The 18,033-nt window shown below is 34.4% G+C and overlaps 2 protein-coding genes across 2 annotated transcripts in view; one reads left to right on the forward strand and one right to left on the reverse strand.

Moving 5' to 3' along the window:
• LOC133181828 (vesicle transport through interaction with t-SNAREs homolog 1B-like) overlaps positions 1-18,033 on the reverse strand; it is a 206,400-nt gene that overhangs the window by 76,948 nt on the left and 111,419 nt on the right. The window lies entirely within an intron of this gene.
• LOC133183995 (probable helicase senataxin) overlaps positions 3,139-18,033 on the forward strand; it is a 63,592-nt gene continuing 48,697 nt past the window's right edge. Inside the window, exons 1-9 of the mRNA XM_061318869.1 lie at positions 3,139-3,197; positions 6,053-7,421; positions 7,716-7,792; positions 8,072-9,185; positions 10,053-10,271; positions 11,328-11,856; positions 14,062-14,181; positions 14,363-14,598; positions 15,045-15,183. Of these exons, the coding sequence (XP_061174853.1) occupies positions 6,093-7,421; positions 7,716-7,792; positions 8,072-9,185; positions 10,053-10,271; positions 11,328-11,856; positions 14,062-14,181; positions 14,363-14,598; positions 15,045-15,183 (3,763 nt within the window). The 5' untranslated portion in view covers positions 3,139-3,197; positions 6,053-6,092. The remainder of the gene's footprint in view (positions 3,198-6,052; positions 7,422-7,715; positions 7,793-8,071; positions 9,186-10,052; positions 10,272-11,327; positions 11,857-14,061; positions 14,182-14,362; positions 14,599-15,044; positions 15,184-18,033) is intronic.

The following is an 18,033-nucleotide window of genomic DNA, read 5'->3' on the forward strand; positions in this document are numbered from 1 at the left end:
TCTTCATTCCCTAACAAAACCGTTCTTGTCTTTGTCAGTTTCATATTTGGGGTCAGAAATAAGTCCTTCCTAAATCGGAAAAATTCACCTATATACATACATTTGTGTATGTGAATGTATATGTGTACAGTGTATATGTATGAATATATTATATTCGTATAATTATGCATGTATGTTTAATTGGAATGTATTTACATAATGGATATACCGTTCATAGTAATTTTATGAATACTCACTTGTTTACCCCGTTTATTGTCATCTACTGCTCAGTTTTCTTCATTTAATTAAGTGTATAGCAGTTTGGTGTTCCTTGTATGCGATGCTTATCTTCCATTTTATGAATCATACTGGTAGTTTAATGATATTAGTTGAGAATGTTTGCAAGTGAGGATCTGGGCAATATTTCACCTAATCAATCATTATTTGTTACAATCATGATTTTATATTATTGTTTTATTGTTTTCTAGGGAGGAAATTCAAAATCATATGTCCGTTTTAGATATTTTTAATATTCCCAACAATCAAAATGAATTTGAATTACCATACCTTTACTGGATTCCTAAACTTCATATAAATCCTTACTAACAAAGATACATAGCGGGTTCCTGTAAATGTTCTACCATATCTCTTTCTTTACTCCTCGCTAAATTATTTATTGTAATGAAGGAGAAACTTCAGGAAAACTGTACAACAGTATATTCGAGAAGTAGTGCAAATCAGATGTGGATACTTGAAAATCCCAAAAAACTTTTGGAAAATTTGAAATCACAAAATTTTACTAAAATCAATAGCATCAAAATGTACGACTTTTCAACACTTTATACAACCATTCCCCACGATAAAGATGTCCAGGCTTTATGATATCATAGACAGTTGCTTTTTCAATAAAAATGGAACTCGTAAATATACTAACCTTGTCACTGGTCATTTACAAAATTATTTTGTTAAAAAACACTCTGATTGTACGCACAAGTACTCTGAAGTTGATATTAAAATGATGCTTGAGTTTCTGATTGACAATATCTATGTAGGTTTTGGAGATCAGGTCTTCCAACAATCTGTTGGAATTCTCATGGGTACCAATTGCGCCCCCTTATTAGCAGACCTATTTTTGTATTCATATGAAGCAGAATTTATTCAAAAACTTCTACATGAGAAGAAGAAAACACTTGCTGTGGCCTTCAACTCGACATTTCGATATATCGACGACGTATTATCAATTAACAATAGTTACTTTCGTTCATATGTCGACTCGATATATCCCATTGAGCTTGAAAAAAAACATACCACAGATTCTGACACATCTGTTTCATATTTAGATATTTTACTAGAAAAAAAACGTTAATGGTAACCTAACAACAAAGCTTTATGATAAGCTTGATGACTTCAACTTTTCAATCGTCAACTCTTCCCTTACTTAATAAGTAGCAATATACCCTTATCACCTGCATATGGCGTTTATCTCTCAGTTGATTCAATACGCAAGAGCATGCTCTACATATGAGCAATTTCTAAAACGAGGCAAGCTATTGACAAACAAATTGATGAAACAAGGATATCAACAGTCTCGTTTGAAGTCATCAATTTGCAAGTTTTACGGTCGATACAATGACCTTGTCGGCACATACAACCTATTATTGAGTCAAATGCTGACCGGCGTTTATCGTGCTAATTGTTAGGCATTATTTATACACTGAACTGTCTACGGATTTTTTCCCGATCATGACAAGGAGCATACGGCGGGTGTGACCGGTCGGCAGGAGATGCTTACTCCTCCATGGCACCTGATCCCACCTCTAAAATTGGAGGTCCGTGTTTGCTCTGCTCCAAATCTGTATTGATTTATTGGACTTTCGAGATTGAATACTGTTCGTTGTCTTCATATTTCATTAATTGTACATGCACAACCCCCTTGCATAAGGGCCCTTAACTGGCGAATAAACATTTATTATATACGTGATTTTCTAGAGATGTCCATGATTTCTTTAGTAAGATTATTCTTGTTTTGATATACTAGTATCTTCAAACATGAAAAACCTATTTTGTGTGTGTGTGTGTGTGTGGGGGGGGGGGGGTCTGTTTTTTATTTTCAATGTATATAAATGATCTTGAAGATTTTTTATTGAATAAGAATGTTGTAGGCTTGCAAAGTATTACCAACGTTTTAAAACCGAGCATTGTTCATGGATAAAACACACAGTCTTTACATAACTGGTAGAACTTTAAAGGCCATCTGACGTACCGTTGTCTGGAAATCTCTTATAATGAATCGTAATGAATAGAACTTATATTTAGTGGCATAGCTGGCTGATTCGATATGTAGCGGTCATGTCTTGTAATCGACAAGAGTCTGTCTTATTAATAAAATGTAATGATCACCCGAAATTTCGTCGAAATGTAGCGGTAATGAGTTGAAATTTTTCGTAATGTAGCGGTAATGTTTACCTCCCAGTCCTTTGATAATATTTCAGTTTGCTTTGAACGACATCAATATACAAAGGAAAGAAACCCAGTTCGCCAATAATTGCTTTATCGGAGGCTTTCTTGTGAACACGACACATAGGTGTCGGAAGCAAAGAAACAGATTGAAAGGGGGGCTAATTGAAAGAGAGAAAAAATCAAATCTGAAAAAAAAATTGACACCCCCCCAAAGGGGGGGGGGTCGAACTTATTTCAGTACCAATTCTTTGTAAAAAAAAAAAGGGGGGGCTAAGCTCCCCCCCTCGGTTCCTACGCCTATGCGTCATATAAATTTTAAAAATTTTATGAAGTTTTTCACAATACATCTTGCTAAAAAGGTTTTCAAGGCAAAAATTGGGACTTTTTATAGCTTTGGTATCTGCATACTTCCCATGCACTGATGCAATGATGCATCAAGTAGAACAGGTAATGTTCCCTAAACAATAACGTCCGATAGATTTTTTTTTTACTTGTCAATATTTTTTTGTAACATATGCCCCCTCCCCAAACTAGAATTGCTTCCCACGGTCCCAATTTCGGTGAATAACCGGAACTCGAAACTCAGGATAGATCGACTTTTAGACCATCTTTAACTAATTTAACTCCTTTTACAGAAGAGTTTCAGATGAAACCGCGAGATCAGTTTTACAAAAATTAAATGTTCTTCCCTGCAGACAGTGCAGAGTGATACTATGGATATTTTGTAGCTACTTTAAAAAAAGACATCTGAACTAATTGTAAGTGTCATTCACAAGATTTTTGTTACAGGTAAAAAGTCCTGGAAATTATTTTGAGAATCGAAAGTAAAAATAGCTGTTATTTCTTGAAAGTGAGTGCATGGGTTTTATTTTCTAATTGAGTCTTTTCTGTATTAGATATAAAAATGAACTGAACACTATGAGATATATTAACAACCAAGTAGAAGGGTCGATGATGCTGTGCTCTGCTAGACGTTTGGCCAGTTCCGAATATGGTACCGATTTGGTGATGCTGTAAACTGGTAAATACACTCGGGCATTATTTTAGAATCTAAGTTGCTTGTCAATGTAGTCCGAAGACCTGTGGATTTAAATAAAGCTTCATCAAACTTAAGTCTTCTAAAGGAACTTTTCTTTAAGCAAGTTAACATAGGTAGTCATTTTAATTAATATTTGCCCGATTTTGCCGATGGTGAAATGGTTAAGGCAAGTGCAGTTTAATTTTTTGTAATAATTAAATCTAGCTCTCGATTGTTGTTTGCATGCTGCTAATGAATTTAAAGTTTTCAGTAAACTTCTTTAGTCTGTGTTACTGTGTATCATATGTTTACCTTTTTAAAAACAAGGTTTATAATTAATAGTTCGAAATATTCTCAATCTTGACAGACTCCCTGTGCATTTGGATTGAGATTTTGATGACCGTCACCAGGGACCTATATACTAACGGGATAGGCAACTCCTTCAGCGCCATGTTTATTTAGCCAAAACGGCACACACAACACTGCAAGTTTTTCAAACTACTTTTTTTCCCAGTAAAAAGCTTGTTTTCTGATTAATGTAATCTGTTCCTTTTGTGTATCGGAATGGATATTTAATAAATTTTAAAGCACATACTATAAAATAATTCAGGGATTTATCAGTACCTTCTCAGGGGCCGAAATTCGGCCCCATTCCCTATTGAAAATGAGTTCAGTTTTTCCCAATTTGGCAGTATTCTTTCCCAATTGTTGAACAATGCTTTTATATTTAATTATCTTGGAAAAACACAAGGAAAATTGTCAGATTGTCTGTAATTTTCATCTCTTTAAGTAATTTAGCAAAGCTACAGTCATAACACATGTTTAAAAGCACTGTAAAAACATCGCCAACTTGTAATCTGAATTTCCTCCATTTTTCTGAAAATGTTGATATTGTGTAATTATATAGATTTATTAAGTTATTTCTACATACTTAATTGATCTACGAGTGAATGTATAAGGACTGCATGTAGGCATTATTTCAAATAGAAAAATATATTTTCAGTGCATTAATTCATATTAAAAGAGTTTGACTTTGAGAAAATATATACTTGCAGGAGGTTTATATTTTCCAGAAACAGATTCTGTAATGACCTAAATTGGAATCTCAAACACACATGTACTACCCAAGTTGTATAAACACTTTATACTCATTGAAGTCAATTTTACTTTTATTAATCTATTATTCATAATTGATTTTGTATGAAGTTGGATCATATATAATTGTCTGTTTGGTTGCCCAAATTAGAGTTCATGCTGAAATATGAAATGAATTACACCTGAATACATGATTTAAGCAACATTTTTAATTTTTCCCAATTTCATCAAAAAGCCGATAATTTTTTCCCAATTCCCCTAAAATGGCATTACCCAAAATAGGCTGATAAATCCCTGCAATTTAGATATTAAGTAAACAACCACCAAAATCGGCGATTTCTTGGAAATACGGTCGATCAGGGGCACGTACTGATTTTTAAATAAACGTATTACTAATTACTACTAAGATAAGGAGTAAAAACGGTGCTGATAATAAATCTTGAATAATTTTTTGATAGATAAATTAAGATTTTATTCTGAAATATTTGATAGCAAAAGATATATATTCAATTAAAATTGACTTACGAAATCCCGCAACTTACGAGGTATCGCGAGAGTTGCCTATCCCGTTAGTATATAGGTCCCTGCTGTCACATAAAGATTATGAATGTCGTTTAAACAAAGTGTCTATTTTCTTACATTTGTCAGTTGTCTTAGTAGAAATCTTTTTTCTATAGTACTTCGCATTATGCGACATGTTTGTGAATAAACAAGTCGTACCTAAGAGAATTCGTAATTTACTATAATCGACTTTCACTTTCATACTAAACTGGTTCCAGCATATATACGAACTACCAGTTTACAACACGGAAGTGTTTCCTTCATATCTTCACAGTGCTTTTACGACTGTTAAAAATATGCTTTTTATTTTTTTTACAGTAATAAATTTTAAGCAATCATACATTGGGAATTTTTACACTCAAATTTGGGGAAAAAGGTGCCTTTTTCACGTTGGGAACGGGGCCGAATATCGGCTCCAATTAAAGAGAATCGAGAGCCCTGAATGAACACACAAATACTTACTCCTTTTCGTATCCTTAGTGTCTAATGTCTGTAGTTGCTCAAATGAATTTAACATTCAGATATTCTCACACTTACCTATTGCAAAATTTGATGTAAATAATAACCCATTTTGGATATTTTGATAAACATTGTATCTGCTTTTAATGATTGTAATTATTCCCAACCTAATAATCAACGAACATATTAAGAGGGCTGGGTGGTTTTGGCCATTTTCAGACTATATTGATCTCCTTTAGAAGAAGAGCTCCATATAAAGATATACAAAAATGATCAAATTTTAAAACTAAAATGTATGAAATTTTTGTTTGCAAAATGATAGTTGACAGCTTAAGATATCATATCTAAAAAATTAAGTTATATCTGATGGTTAATTTGTTGACCCCCCAGCCTCCTTAAATAGAATCTCATTCTCACCTTACACATCTTTAAAAGAATTACTTAACTCAAGTTTTAAGATTAATTTCTTTTATTTGTTAGGAATAAAGGAAAATCAACTACAAAAGAATGTGTAAAGAAAATGGATACAGATGAAAATTCCAGTAATAGCTCTTCCTGCACGGTGTTAGAGATTGATGGAGAGGAAGAAACGTGGAATAGCACTGCAAGAAGAGGTCAGGGAAAAAGAAAGAGTAATAAAAGAGGTCATTTGTCTAGATCTGATTCCAATGAGAAACATAGTAGTGATGGAGGGGGAATGAAAAAGAAAAGGTTAAAGAAAAAAGCTCAAGTTGGTGTAAAATCATCTGGAAGGAAAGAAACAGTAGGGAATCAACAAAGAAAATCCATTAAGGGAAAATCAGGAAAGGCAAAAGCTCTGTCCTCAACTAAGATTAACAACATTGGAATACATGGATTTGAGAGCGAACCTATATTTTCACAAGTGCTGAGAAGTAAAAATGGCTTTGAGTTCTCGGAAAATGATTCTGAGCAGACAGTCATGTTATCTGATGATGACAATAAGGCTGGGGGAAAAAATACTGTTAGAATTCCTTCAATCCATTTTAGTAGCAGTGATGGAGAAGTGGACACAGACGAGGAAGATTTACCTACTCTTGTTAAACCCCATTGCAGACATAAAAACTCTGATTTTGCTGGATTAGAGAGTTCTCGTTTCACAGTGAATCAGAAGACGTTCAGTACTCAGGACATCGAAGACAAGGAATTCTGGTCAGATCAGGAAGGGAGCAGTTCAGATGATGATACCCCCATTCTGCAACTGAACCTTGGAAAAATCACTGCAGCTTTCAAGGAAAGCAAATTGTCAGGATTCAAGGACAAAATTAACAAGGTCAGACTCACGAAAACAGATCTGAATGAAGAATCAGAGCCGCAGAATACTGGCAATTGGAAAAAAGTTTCTTCTTCCAACTCAACATCTTATCCCTCAAGACAGCTAAAGCAAGAGGCTGTAGACAATGTATTGATTGAGCATGGGAATCCAGTCTTGAAAGCAGGAAGCAAAATTAAGGATGAGTTCCAAATGAATATTACAAATGAAGAAAGTGAAGATGAGACTCAGCCATTTGATGATGACCTCCCTGACCTTTCACCTCCACCAGATGTTATTCAGTCACCTAGATCAGATAGTGAGCGAGAGCAATCACCGGAAATCTTTAAAGAGGAGGAGCCTTCTGTTAAAACTGAGCAGGTGTGCTACACTCAGATGGATGACTGCATCTACATAGAAGATTCTGAGGAGGAGGAATTGTCTCAGTCTCTCTTCCAGCAAGAAGTTAAGCTGGAGCTGGATGATTCTAGTGACAGTGATGTGGAGGATGGTAATGAAGAAAGCTGGCGAGAAATCCTCTGTCTTGATGATTCTGATGATGGCAGTGACACAAATGAGGTGGAAGTTTGACATTTTTATTTACTCATTAATTTTTTTAGGCTAGGGCTTATAAATTTAAATCAGTATATTGACTTCAGGGTATGAAAAGGATCCAATGTTACAAAGTATAGAAAATTTAATTATTAGAGACCTTGTTTGAGAATGATTAAGATCATGGATATTTGAGAATGAATAAGATCTTGAATAGACAGATGAAAATACTTTATACATTTGTTCTTAGGTAAGTAACATATGAGTTGTTATCTCAACCAAAAACCCTCAAATTCTTAAAGATTATGTTCTTTATTGCAGAGAGTTTACAAGAGAAATGACCCAGAGGAAACTTTGGATACTGCTTACGAAGTTGACACCCAGCTTGATGCGGATTTGTATAGAAATTCAACTCAGACTGATGGACGAGACCTGTACATGAGCGCTACTCAAAGTGACAGAAAAGATCCATACATGATTGCTACTCAAAGTGACAGAAAAGATCCATACATGATTGCTACTCAAAGTGACAGAAAAGATCCATACATGAGTGCTACTCAAAGTGACGGAAAAGATCCATACACGAGTGCTACTCAAATTGACAGAAAAGATCCATACACGAGTGCTACTCAAATTGACAGAAAAGATCCATACACGAGTGCTACTCAAATTGACAGAAAAGATCCATACACGAGTGCTACTCAAATTGACAGAAAAGATCCATACACGAGTGCTACTCAAATTGACAGAAAAGATCCATACATGAGTGCTACTCAAATTGACAGAAAAGATCCATACACCAGTGAAACTCAGACTGACAACCATCTGGTGTGTTCTAGTGACTCTGAAGACTATGATATTTATAACAGTGCCACACAAGTGGATCAAAACAGAAAGAATAACAGTAGGAATGAACAAAAATGTAAACTGAAGGATTTATATTTAGATTCTACTCAAGTTGATTCAAGATCTTCGATATATTGGAATCCATCTGAAAGAATGGAAGCAGGGCATAGAGAGGTGGATCCATACTCAAATGCAACACAGGTGGATGTTCAAGCAGGGAAGAAAAGAAGTATAACTCAGGTGGTGAGGAAGAAAAATCACTTAAAACAACAACAGGAGGACACAGACCCATATGCTTGCTGTACTCAGGTTGAAAATGACTCAGTTTTGAGTAGTTGTCAAGTTGAGGAAAGAGATCCATTCTCAGGAGCAACTCAGGTGGATGTGTTATGTCATTCACCAGACTCAGATGCAGCACACCCCCAGGTTGATCATGCTGGTAGTGGTGGAGGTTCATCAGTTCATGACACCGCTGATGAAGAGGGGACTAGTCCTGATCCTTATGACATACAAACTCAGATAGACACTTCTGATCATAAACACATCTCAGATTGGGACACTCAGAGTGTCTCTGAAATAGATGAGGATGATATTATTTTGCTGACTGAATTGGAATCTCAAGAGGAAGATGAAGCACAATCAGCCATTAAGGAAAAGACACTCTTAACAAAATCAGACATACAAACCAGCAAACCATTCAAACAGAGTGAAAAAGTTGCTACTAGAAATCATCAGACTGAGAATTTAGTCAATGTGTATGAACTAGCAACTCAGGTAGATTATGAAGAAGATAAATGTGTTCAGAATCACTCACAGAGCTTGGCAGAGGGGTCAGAGATAAGAGATGACTTGGAAGAAAACGATAAAAAGAGAGGGAAGACTAAGAATGTATTTGACTTGTACCAGATGGAAACACAAGTTACAGATCAGTCTAGTGTCAAACAGGTAGGCATTTTGGTTTTTACCACAAAAGAGAAATAAGATATTGGCATCTAACATTCAGCAAGTCCTCTCTAATAGGACAGAATTGATGAGATCTGGTAGAAATTACTCATACTTAAGGAAGAATTCATTTTCTTTCATGAATTTCAGTAATGTGAAATAGGTTTTATACCCCATTGTTGTTATAGCTTCCAATTTCCCAGGCTAGGTTTTGGAACAGGTCCATTGACCAAGTAACTATTAGTTGTGGAATTCTGGTGGGATCAAACTTGCATGGATGATGATTTAGCCATTATGCACACTGTCAGATTTGCACCTACATTTTTGACCAGGATAAAGATTTTGGAGTGATTCCACATCCAAGTAACTATATAAGCCGGACCAGTTCCTTACCAGCATGGATGATGTATCCAGGAATTTAGACTACTAGATTTGATTCTGATGCGACAAGTGACAATTAATTCTGAACTTTTAATAAGAAACATATACTACTAGATTCAAGTGACAATTAATTCTGAACTTTTGATAAGAAACATATACTACTAGATTCAAGTGACAATTAATTCTGAACTTTTAATAAGAAACATATAATTTTGAACATAACTAACACATTTTATTTTAAAAAAAACAAAACAAAAAAAAAAACATTTATATGCTATGAGCCACATCGGTTTTGTTGAGCCATGTGATCTTTCAGTCTTAGTTTGATAAGTGAAATTTTAAACATGTAATTAACAACCATTTGTAGAATTTATGTTGCTTTAAAAAAATTACTTGTGTGATCAGATATGTATTGCTGTACATCAGTAGCTCAGTTGTCAATAGAATTTCTAAAGCAGAGCCAGATTAAAATCAGCCCGTTTATTTTAGGATGAAGAACCAAAGTCCAGTGAGTCTTGGAGTGATATGGAATTATATGAATGTGACACTCAAGTTGATTTTCTGAATGATTTCCCAAAGAAAAGTATAGCGTCAGAAACATTAAGCAGGGTGCATTCGACAAAGAAAAGCTCGGTTTCATCATCATCAACAATTACCACACAACATCAGACTAAGTCACCTGAAAAACATTCAGATGACCTAGAGATAGTAAGTGAAGATTTAGTCGGTAGATGAAAAGCAGAGAAAAGATGCTGATGGATCAAAATAGTCTGAGTTCCTAAGTATAAAGGTTAAAGGGAACTGGAAATTCAAATTTTATTTATTTCACATTTCTGTAATAATATACAGTTCAATCATGATATCTCTAACATCATTATCTCAAATACCATGAATGTTGGAAGTTCAATTCACTTTTTCCTTTATGTATCTTAACCTCAATACCTTGATGGAATTCTTTTCTTGGTCCCATTGATTTCAAGATAAGGTTTGACTGTATTGTAAATATCCTTGCTTTTAAAATAGCTGATGCTAATTTATTTTATTCACATTCACTCATTCAGTTTATTTTTCTTAATGAAATCTACGAGTCAGTATTTACTCCCCTAAAACACACACGAAACCTTGTTACAGCAGTTAGAATACACAGTAGAAGCTAAATACTCTTACACCCTCTATACACTAGGAATACCAAAATGTATATTGTTTTGGCTCAGTTTAATTAAAACAACTGTTCTATTACATTGTTGTAAAAAAATAACAATTGTATGTTTATATTTAATTTGTCATTTTTTTCCCTCGCAATATTCATTTGCGTTATTTAACTTTCCATGTCAGAATGTCTGTTAACCACATCAGCTCTGAAAGACACTAAATTTATGAAAAAGATTATTGAAATTAATGTTTATGAATAGAGAAAATCAAAGAATGAAAATATAAGAATTTAATTCTTATTTTTGGATGTCATCGGTCATATATGGCACGTGTCCATGCCCACAAATTATCATACCACACTAAAGCACGGTATTCAATTTGTCAGCATGGCCAGGTACTGTTATACGACCGATGACATCCAAAATAAAAATTCAATGCTTAAATATTACAGTTTATAAACAGTTTAAATCTCTCCTAAGTGGGGTTTTGAGATTATTCTGTTAGTAGGGGTCTACCACAAATTAGTGGTACTTTCCAACATAATTTTTACTGAAATAGCATAGCTAAGCAATTCATTAATATTTTAATGGTACTCAAAACATTTTTTTTCAGGCAAAATTAGATGGGGTGGAAAGCTCTGCAAAGAAAAACAGTCGGCAAGACCTACGCCATTCTTCATACAATCCCCCAATGTTAAAGAGGGTGATGTCCTCTAACCAAAGACCTGTCATCCCCATATCACCTCAGAGAGAAAAGTCAACAAAGGAAAAGAGAGAGCAGTTCAAAGCTAGGAGTTTTTATTCAAAGAAACAACTAGATTTAGGAGAATCAGGCAGAAGGACGAAAGAGACGGATTATAGCATCACAAAGACATTGACCTCACATATAAATGCTGGTCCTGCTGGAAGTAGTGTTGAAACTGACAGAAATGGAACATCTGGATGGCTGTCAAAGGCCACCGGAAAGACAGATTATAGAAAAAGACGACGAGCTATCAGTGGAGGAGCTCAAACAAAGAAAAGAAAGGAGGAGGTGACAACAACAGTGAATATGGATGCTATAATTAAAGCTAAAGCAGAAATGATTGCTCGGAACTGGGTCAAACCTTTATTACCAGAACCAGTCAGAAAAGCCAGTATAAGTGAGTTTCTTTTTATATGAGACATTATAAAGAATTATGTACATGTGTTATTAGTTATGCAGTTAGTTAGTGACCTAATACAGACTCGTCCAGGGTGTGAAATGGAAATCCATATTGGATGAGGCAAAGCTGGATGACTCTGTATTAGGTCAATAAGGAACTGTATAATGAATTTATTCTGCTAAAGACCTTAACAAGACTGGTGTTGAGTCGACAAGTTCCCTTAATCCCAGGGTGATGATAGAATTGATGAGAATCATCTGTGGATTCCAACAATGACCCTTTGCTTGCTGCCATTTGTTTACATCAGAAACATCGTAGAACAGAATCTTGTGCCTGATTTTTAATACACCCCCTGCTCAGACACATATTAGAAAACATTGGGGCATTTTGTGTTCTGTTTTTAGCCGTCAGTATTCTACAAATTTGTCTGAAGGGGGATAATAATACATGTACAGTCTATAAATATTTAGTATGAGAGAGAATTCATTTCTAATTCTTTAAAATTATTGCAAGAGGCTTCTTAATAAATCTCTGTTTTTATGCCCCGCCATAAATATTGCTGGGGCAAATAGTTATTGTCGTGTTTGTCTTCTGTCCCTCTGTTCTTCTGTCTGTCCTTTGTCAAACTTTGCATTTAACTCGGTTTCAAAAAAACTAATTAAGATATTTTTATCCAATGTCATATGCTGGTACATATTGATGATAGCTATTTGGATGCATCATTTTTTTTTACCTTGACCTTTCCTCTGACCTTGACCTTACTTTTCTTAAATTTGTGTTTAGTTCAAATTCAAAGAAACTGCTCAAAATATGTTTATCAAACCTTATATTCTGATAAATACTGATGGGAACTTTTCAACTTCATCATTTTTTTTTTACCTTGACCTTTCCTTTGACCTTGACTTCCCTTTTCTTAAATTTATGTTTAGCTAAGTTCAAAGAAATTATTCATGATATTATTTTCAAACTTCATATGCTGATGCATATTGATGAAAGCTATTCAACTGCATCAACATCTTTTGACCTTAACCTTTTCTTTGACCATGACCTAACTTTCTTAAATTAGTGATTATCTCAATTTCAAAGAAACTTAAGATATTCTTATCAAATCTTGTATGCTAAAAATGTTGATCAGAGCTGTTCAACTCCATTAACATTTTTTTACATTGGCCTTTCCTGTTACCTTGACTTCACTTATCTTTAAATGCTATTAAGCTTAGTTTCAAAGAAACTGTTCAAGATATTTTAATCAAACGTAATATGCTGATACAAATTGGTTAGGGCTGGGATGATACAACTTTTTCTATATCAATACGTATCACGATATTTGAGACACGATACGATATGTATCACGATATGTTGAATTGGTTTTAAAATCTTTTTTCCGTATTGAAATGAACAAAACATGTTTTCACAAATAACAATAATTTAATTAAAAAAGTTGTATATCTGTTCTAAAACAAAATTAATTTACACAAGTGGTGTTATTTATTATTTACTTCATATTTATATTGATATTTAGCGTATTTATTTTATATATTTAACCTAAAATTTTAAGTAAACAAAGAAAAACATAAGTCAGAACTTTCTGGGTGATATTTCGATATTTCCTCATACGTATCGATATGCGTATCGTCCTCACACAGAATCGATATTATCGATATCTCGATGTATCGTCCCAGCCCTAATATTGGTGAGAGCTTTTAAACTGCATCAACATTTTTGACCTTGACCTTTTTCTTTGACCTTGACTTCAAATTTGTATTTAGCATAGTTTTACAGAAAAAATCAAGATATTTTTTATCAAACTTCATATGCTGATACATATTGAGGAGAGCTATTCAACTTCAGCAACATCTATGACCTCAACCTTTCCTTTGACCTTGACCTCACTTTTCTCAAATTTGTTGCTTTTTTTTTTTGGCTCAAAGAAACTATTCCAGATATTTTTATGTAAACTCATGCACTGATACATTATTTGGTGAGAATTCATCAACCTTACCAATGGCTTTTGACTTTACTATATATTGTGTATTAAACTCAGTTTTAAAGAAACTATTCAAGGTATTTTCAGCAAACTTCATACCCTTATACAAATTTTCATTTTGCATTATTAATGAACCCTGGGTGAGGTATTCATGATCAATAGACATATTTCATTTCTAGTTTTCTCTATTTCTGTAAAAAATTGTCATTAAACAGGTACCAGTTCAAATTTTACTGAGGATGTGGAAATGCCAGAACTAGAGGAGGTTATGAGAAAACAGTTGCCATTACTAACCACGGAAAACAGGCGCTCTCATTCCTCACCAGCAAAGCAAGGTAATACAAACAACAGAAAACAGGCTGTCTCATTCCTCACCAGGAAATCAAGGTAATATTAACAATAGAAAACAGGAGCTCTCATTCCTCACCAGCAAACCAAGGTAATATTAACAACACAAAAACAGGTGCTCTCATTCCTCACCAGCTAAGTAAGGTAATATTAACAACACAAAAACAGGCACTCTCATTCCTCACCAGCAAAGTAAGGTAATATTAACAACAGAAAACAGGTGCTCTCATTCCTCACAGCAAAGCAAGGTAATATTAACAACAGAAAACAGGTGCTCTCATTCCTCACCAGCAAAGCAAGGTAATATTAACAACAGAAACAGGTGCTCTCATTCCTCACCAGCAAAGCATGGTAATATTAACAACACAAAAACAGGAGCTCTCATTCCTCACCAGCTAAGCAAGGTAATATTAACAACACAAAAACAGGTGCTCTCATTCCTCACTTGCTAAGCAAGGTAATATTAACAACACAAAAACAGGTGCTCTCATTCCTCACCAGCTAAGCAAGCTAATACATGTATTAACAAAACAAAAACAGGCACTCTCATTCCTCACCAGCAAGGCAAAATAATATATTAACAACATAAAAACAGGTGCTCTCATTCCTCACCAGCTAAGCAATGTAATATTAACAACACAAAAACAGGCACTCTCATTCCTCACCAGCAAAGCAAGGTAATATTAACAATAGAAAACAGGTGCTCTCATTCCTCACCAGCAAAGCAAGGTAATATTAACAACAGAAAACAGGTGCTCTCATTCTTCACCAGCAAAGCAAGGTAATATTAACAACACAAAAACAGGGACTCTCATTCCTCACCAGCAAACCAATGTAATATTAACAACAGAAAATAGATGCTCCCATTCCTCACCAGCAAAGCAAGGTAATATTAACAACACAAAAAACAGGAGCTCTCATTCCTCACCAGCAAAGCAAGGTTATGTTAACAACAGAAACAGGAGCTCTCATTCCTCACAGCAAACCAAGTAATATTAATAACAGAAAACAGGTGCTCTCATTCCTCACCAGTAAAGCAAGATAATATTAACAACAGAAAACAGGTGCTCTCATTCCTCACCAGCAAAGCAAGGTAATATTAACAACAGAAAACTGGCACTCTCATTCCTCACCAGCGAAGCAAGGTAATATTAACAACAGAAAACAGGTGGTCTCATTCCTCACAGCAAACCAAGTAATATTAACAACAGAAAACAGGTGCTCTCATTCCTCACAGCAAACCAAGGTAATATTAAGGAAGCGATTGCAAGGGTCCGTGAAAAAAATCCGCTCAATGAATTTTTCTAATTTTTACATATAATTTGCCTTGCGTTAATTGTATCATAATATGAAAATTTTAACCATGGTCATCAGGGTTATAAGGATGATGGTTGCCATGGTAACTGCAGTTTTTCAATATTTTGATATTTATGAGGTGAAATTTTATATTTCCAATACAGGTATCAAAATTGAAACAAAATTAAAAAAATCCACTAAATAATAAATAATATGCCTTATATTCAATGAAAATAAAAATTGTATCGGAAACTATTGGTAGATGTAGTAATGCCACCACTGCTTTGGGGAGTATTCATTGTAAATTTGCAGTAATATTTTCACCTCAAGAAGAGTTCTCAACGTCTTGACAAAAAATTACCCAATAAATTTTCCAAAAACTAATATATTTTGTACAAATTATTATGAGTGACTTATGGTTAAAATATGAAGTAAGCTAGGACATCACATTCATTTTGAAGCTACATGCATTTCAATAACACCCCCCCCCTTCCTAAAATATTATAAGCTTTCATAAATTTGCATATAATGGTTTGCTGCTGAACCTTAAATATGTTTAGTCTGTAAAAAGACTAAAGAAAAAACAATATGTATAGATTAATAAATACTTTTTTTCTGAAAATCTTGCGTCTGTTGCTCATTTTACATGTAAATCAGAATAACAAAAGGAAAAAAAATCATGTACTCAAAAAAATAACAACATGCACATTTTTTTTTTTTTCCCGTCTCCAAAACATTCATTCTGTTATTATATCAATATAAATATATATGTTTTAAACCAGTACACAGTGGTCCAAGGGGCAAATTGTTCATGCGCTGAACAAACATCGAGGTCTCTGCACTGTCACCTGGAATGGAGGGGGTGGGGGGGGGGGTGGGTGGGGGGTTAGACACCTGTCTGAACATATTGAATAATATGGGTTATTTCATAGAACTTGTATCTGCAATAAATACATAAAAATCCTAATATCTTATTTGGCAACAAATAGTGATTTGCTATTTAATATTTACATTTGCAAATATTTTTCCTTCATATTCTTCACATCATTTTCTCATGAACTAGGTACATGAGTACATGAGGGAGCAAGAATATCTCCATTGTGACATCATAATTCCACACTTGACGTCAAAACTAGAAACTTTAGTTTTCAAAAATAATTGTTGAATGACATAAATTTGCGTCGCTTTGTGCTTATGCGCTTCATAAAATATGCCGGCGTGAAGTGTCTTTGTTCATGTCCTCGTGAATTTTCAAAAATTATTATTTTAAAAATTATTTTTTGCTAGATTTGTGAAAACTTGCAAAAAGAAACTTTTCTTTTCTGTCAGAAATGTGTTCAGTTTCAATTTTTGACAAAATACGACGCATAAAACATTATACAACAAAATGTTTACACAATATATGCACCAATGATTCAATGTTTACATGGCCGATGTAAGTGTTGAAAATGCTAGAGAAGATCTTATAGAGGAAAATAAATTTCCTCTGCAATATTAAAAAAAAGATGTCCATGTCCAGCATGCAACCTCAAACCTCAACCTCAAAGTCTATAACGTATATATCAAAATCGCATTCGTTCATCTGTTCATCCATATTCATTAATCACTGAGAAAATCACGCTGTCTGAAGCTTGTAGGAAATGAATATATATACGTTGATGTAGATCCAATTGTAAATTCTAATATTTTAATTAATGAAAACAAGAGGACATAAAGATCCAGATATAAATTCAATTTATTTAATGAAATAGATTTCAATGTTCAGAACTATATACACAAAAGCTAGACGTGTCAAAACAAAACACGTAGATGAAAAAATCTGTGTCAACGCTTCCCAACACTTTGCAGCATCACGTTCTATTCTTTCTCTGTTCATGAAAAATTGCCACGAGGATTTTTTGTCGTTGGCGCAATCATATCACGCCCCTTATTCCGGAAATGGTTACCGTTAACTTTCTTTTTTTAAAAATCACTTGAGTCAATCACGTGACGCCATGCAATCGCTTCCTTAACAACACAAAAACAGGTGCTCTCATTCCTCACCAGCTAAGCAAGGTAATATTAACAACACAAAAACAGGCACTCTCATTCCTCACCAGCAAAGCAAGGTAATATTAACCACGGAAAACAGGTGCTCTCATTCCTCACCAGCAAAGCAAGGTAATATTAACAACACAAAAACAGGTGCTCTCATTCCTCACCAGCTAAGCAAGGTAATATTAACAACACAAAAAACAGGAGCTCTCATTCCTCACCAGCAAAGCAAGGTAATCTTAACAGCATAGTTGACCAAACTTGCATGGATGATACAACTAAGGATGCACACTATTGGACTTGCCTCGGATGCTGATTCTGACCTACATTTCTGGATGAGTGATCAGGTTAAAGTTTTTGGAGCAGATCTCATTTCCAAGTAACTATAAGCCCCATATTGACCAAACTTGCATGGATGATATATCTAAGGATGCACACTACTGGACTTGCTTCCAGTGCTGGATCTGACCTACATTTTCCGGATGAGTTACCAGGTTAATGTTTTTGGG

The sequence above is a fragment of the Saccostrea echinata genome, unplaced genomic scaffold (genome assembly GCF_033153115.1).
Source record: "Saccostrea echinata isolate AGI-Se365-2 ecotype Australia unplaced genomic scaffold, CSIRO_AGI_Sech_v1 ptg000009l, whole genome shotgun sequence".
Classification (NCBI taxonomy): domain Eukaryota; kingdom Metazoa; phylum Mollusca; class Bivalvia; order Ostreida; family Ostreidae; genus Saccostrea; species Saccostrea echinata.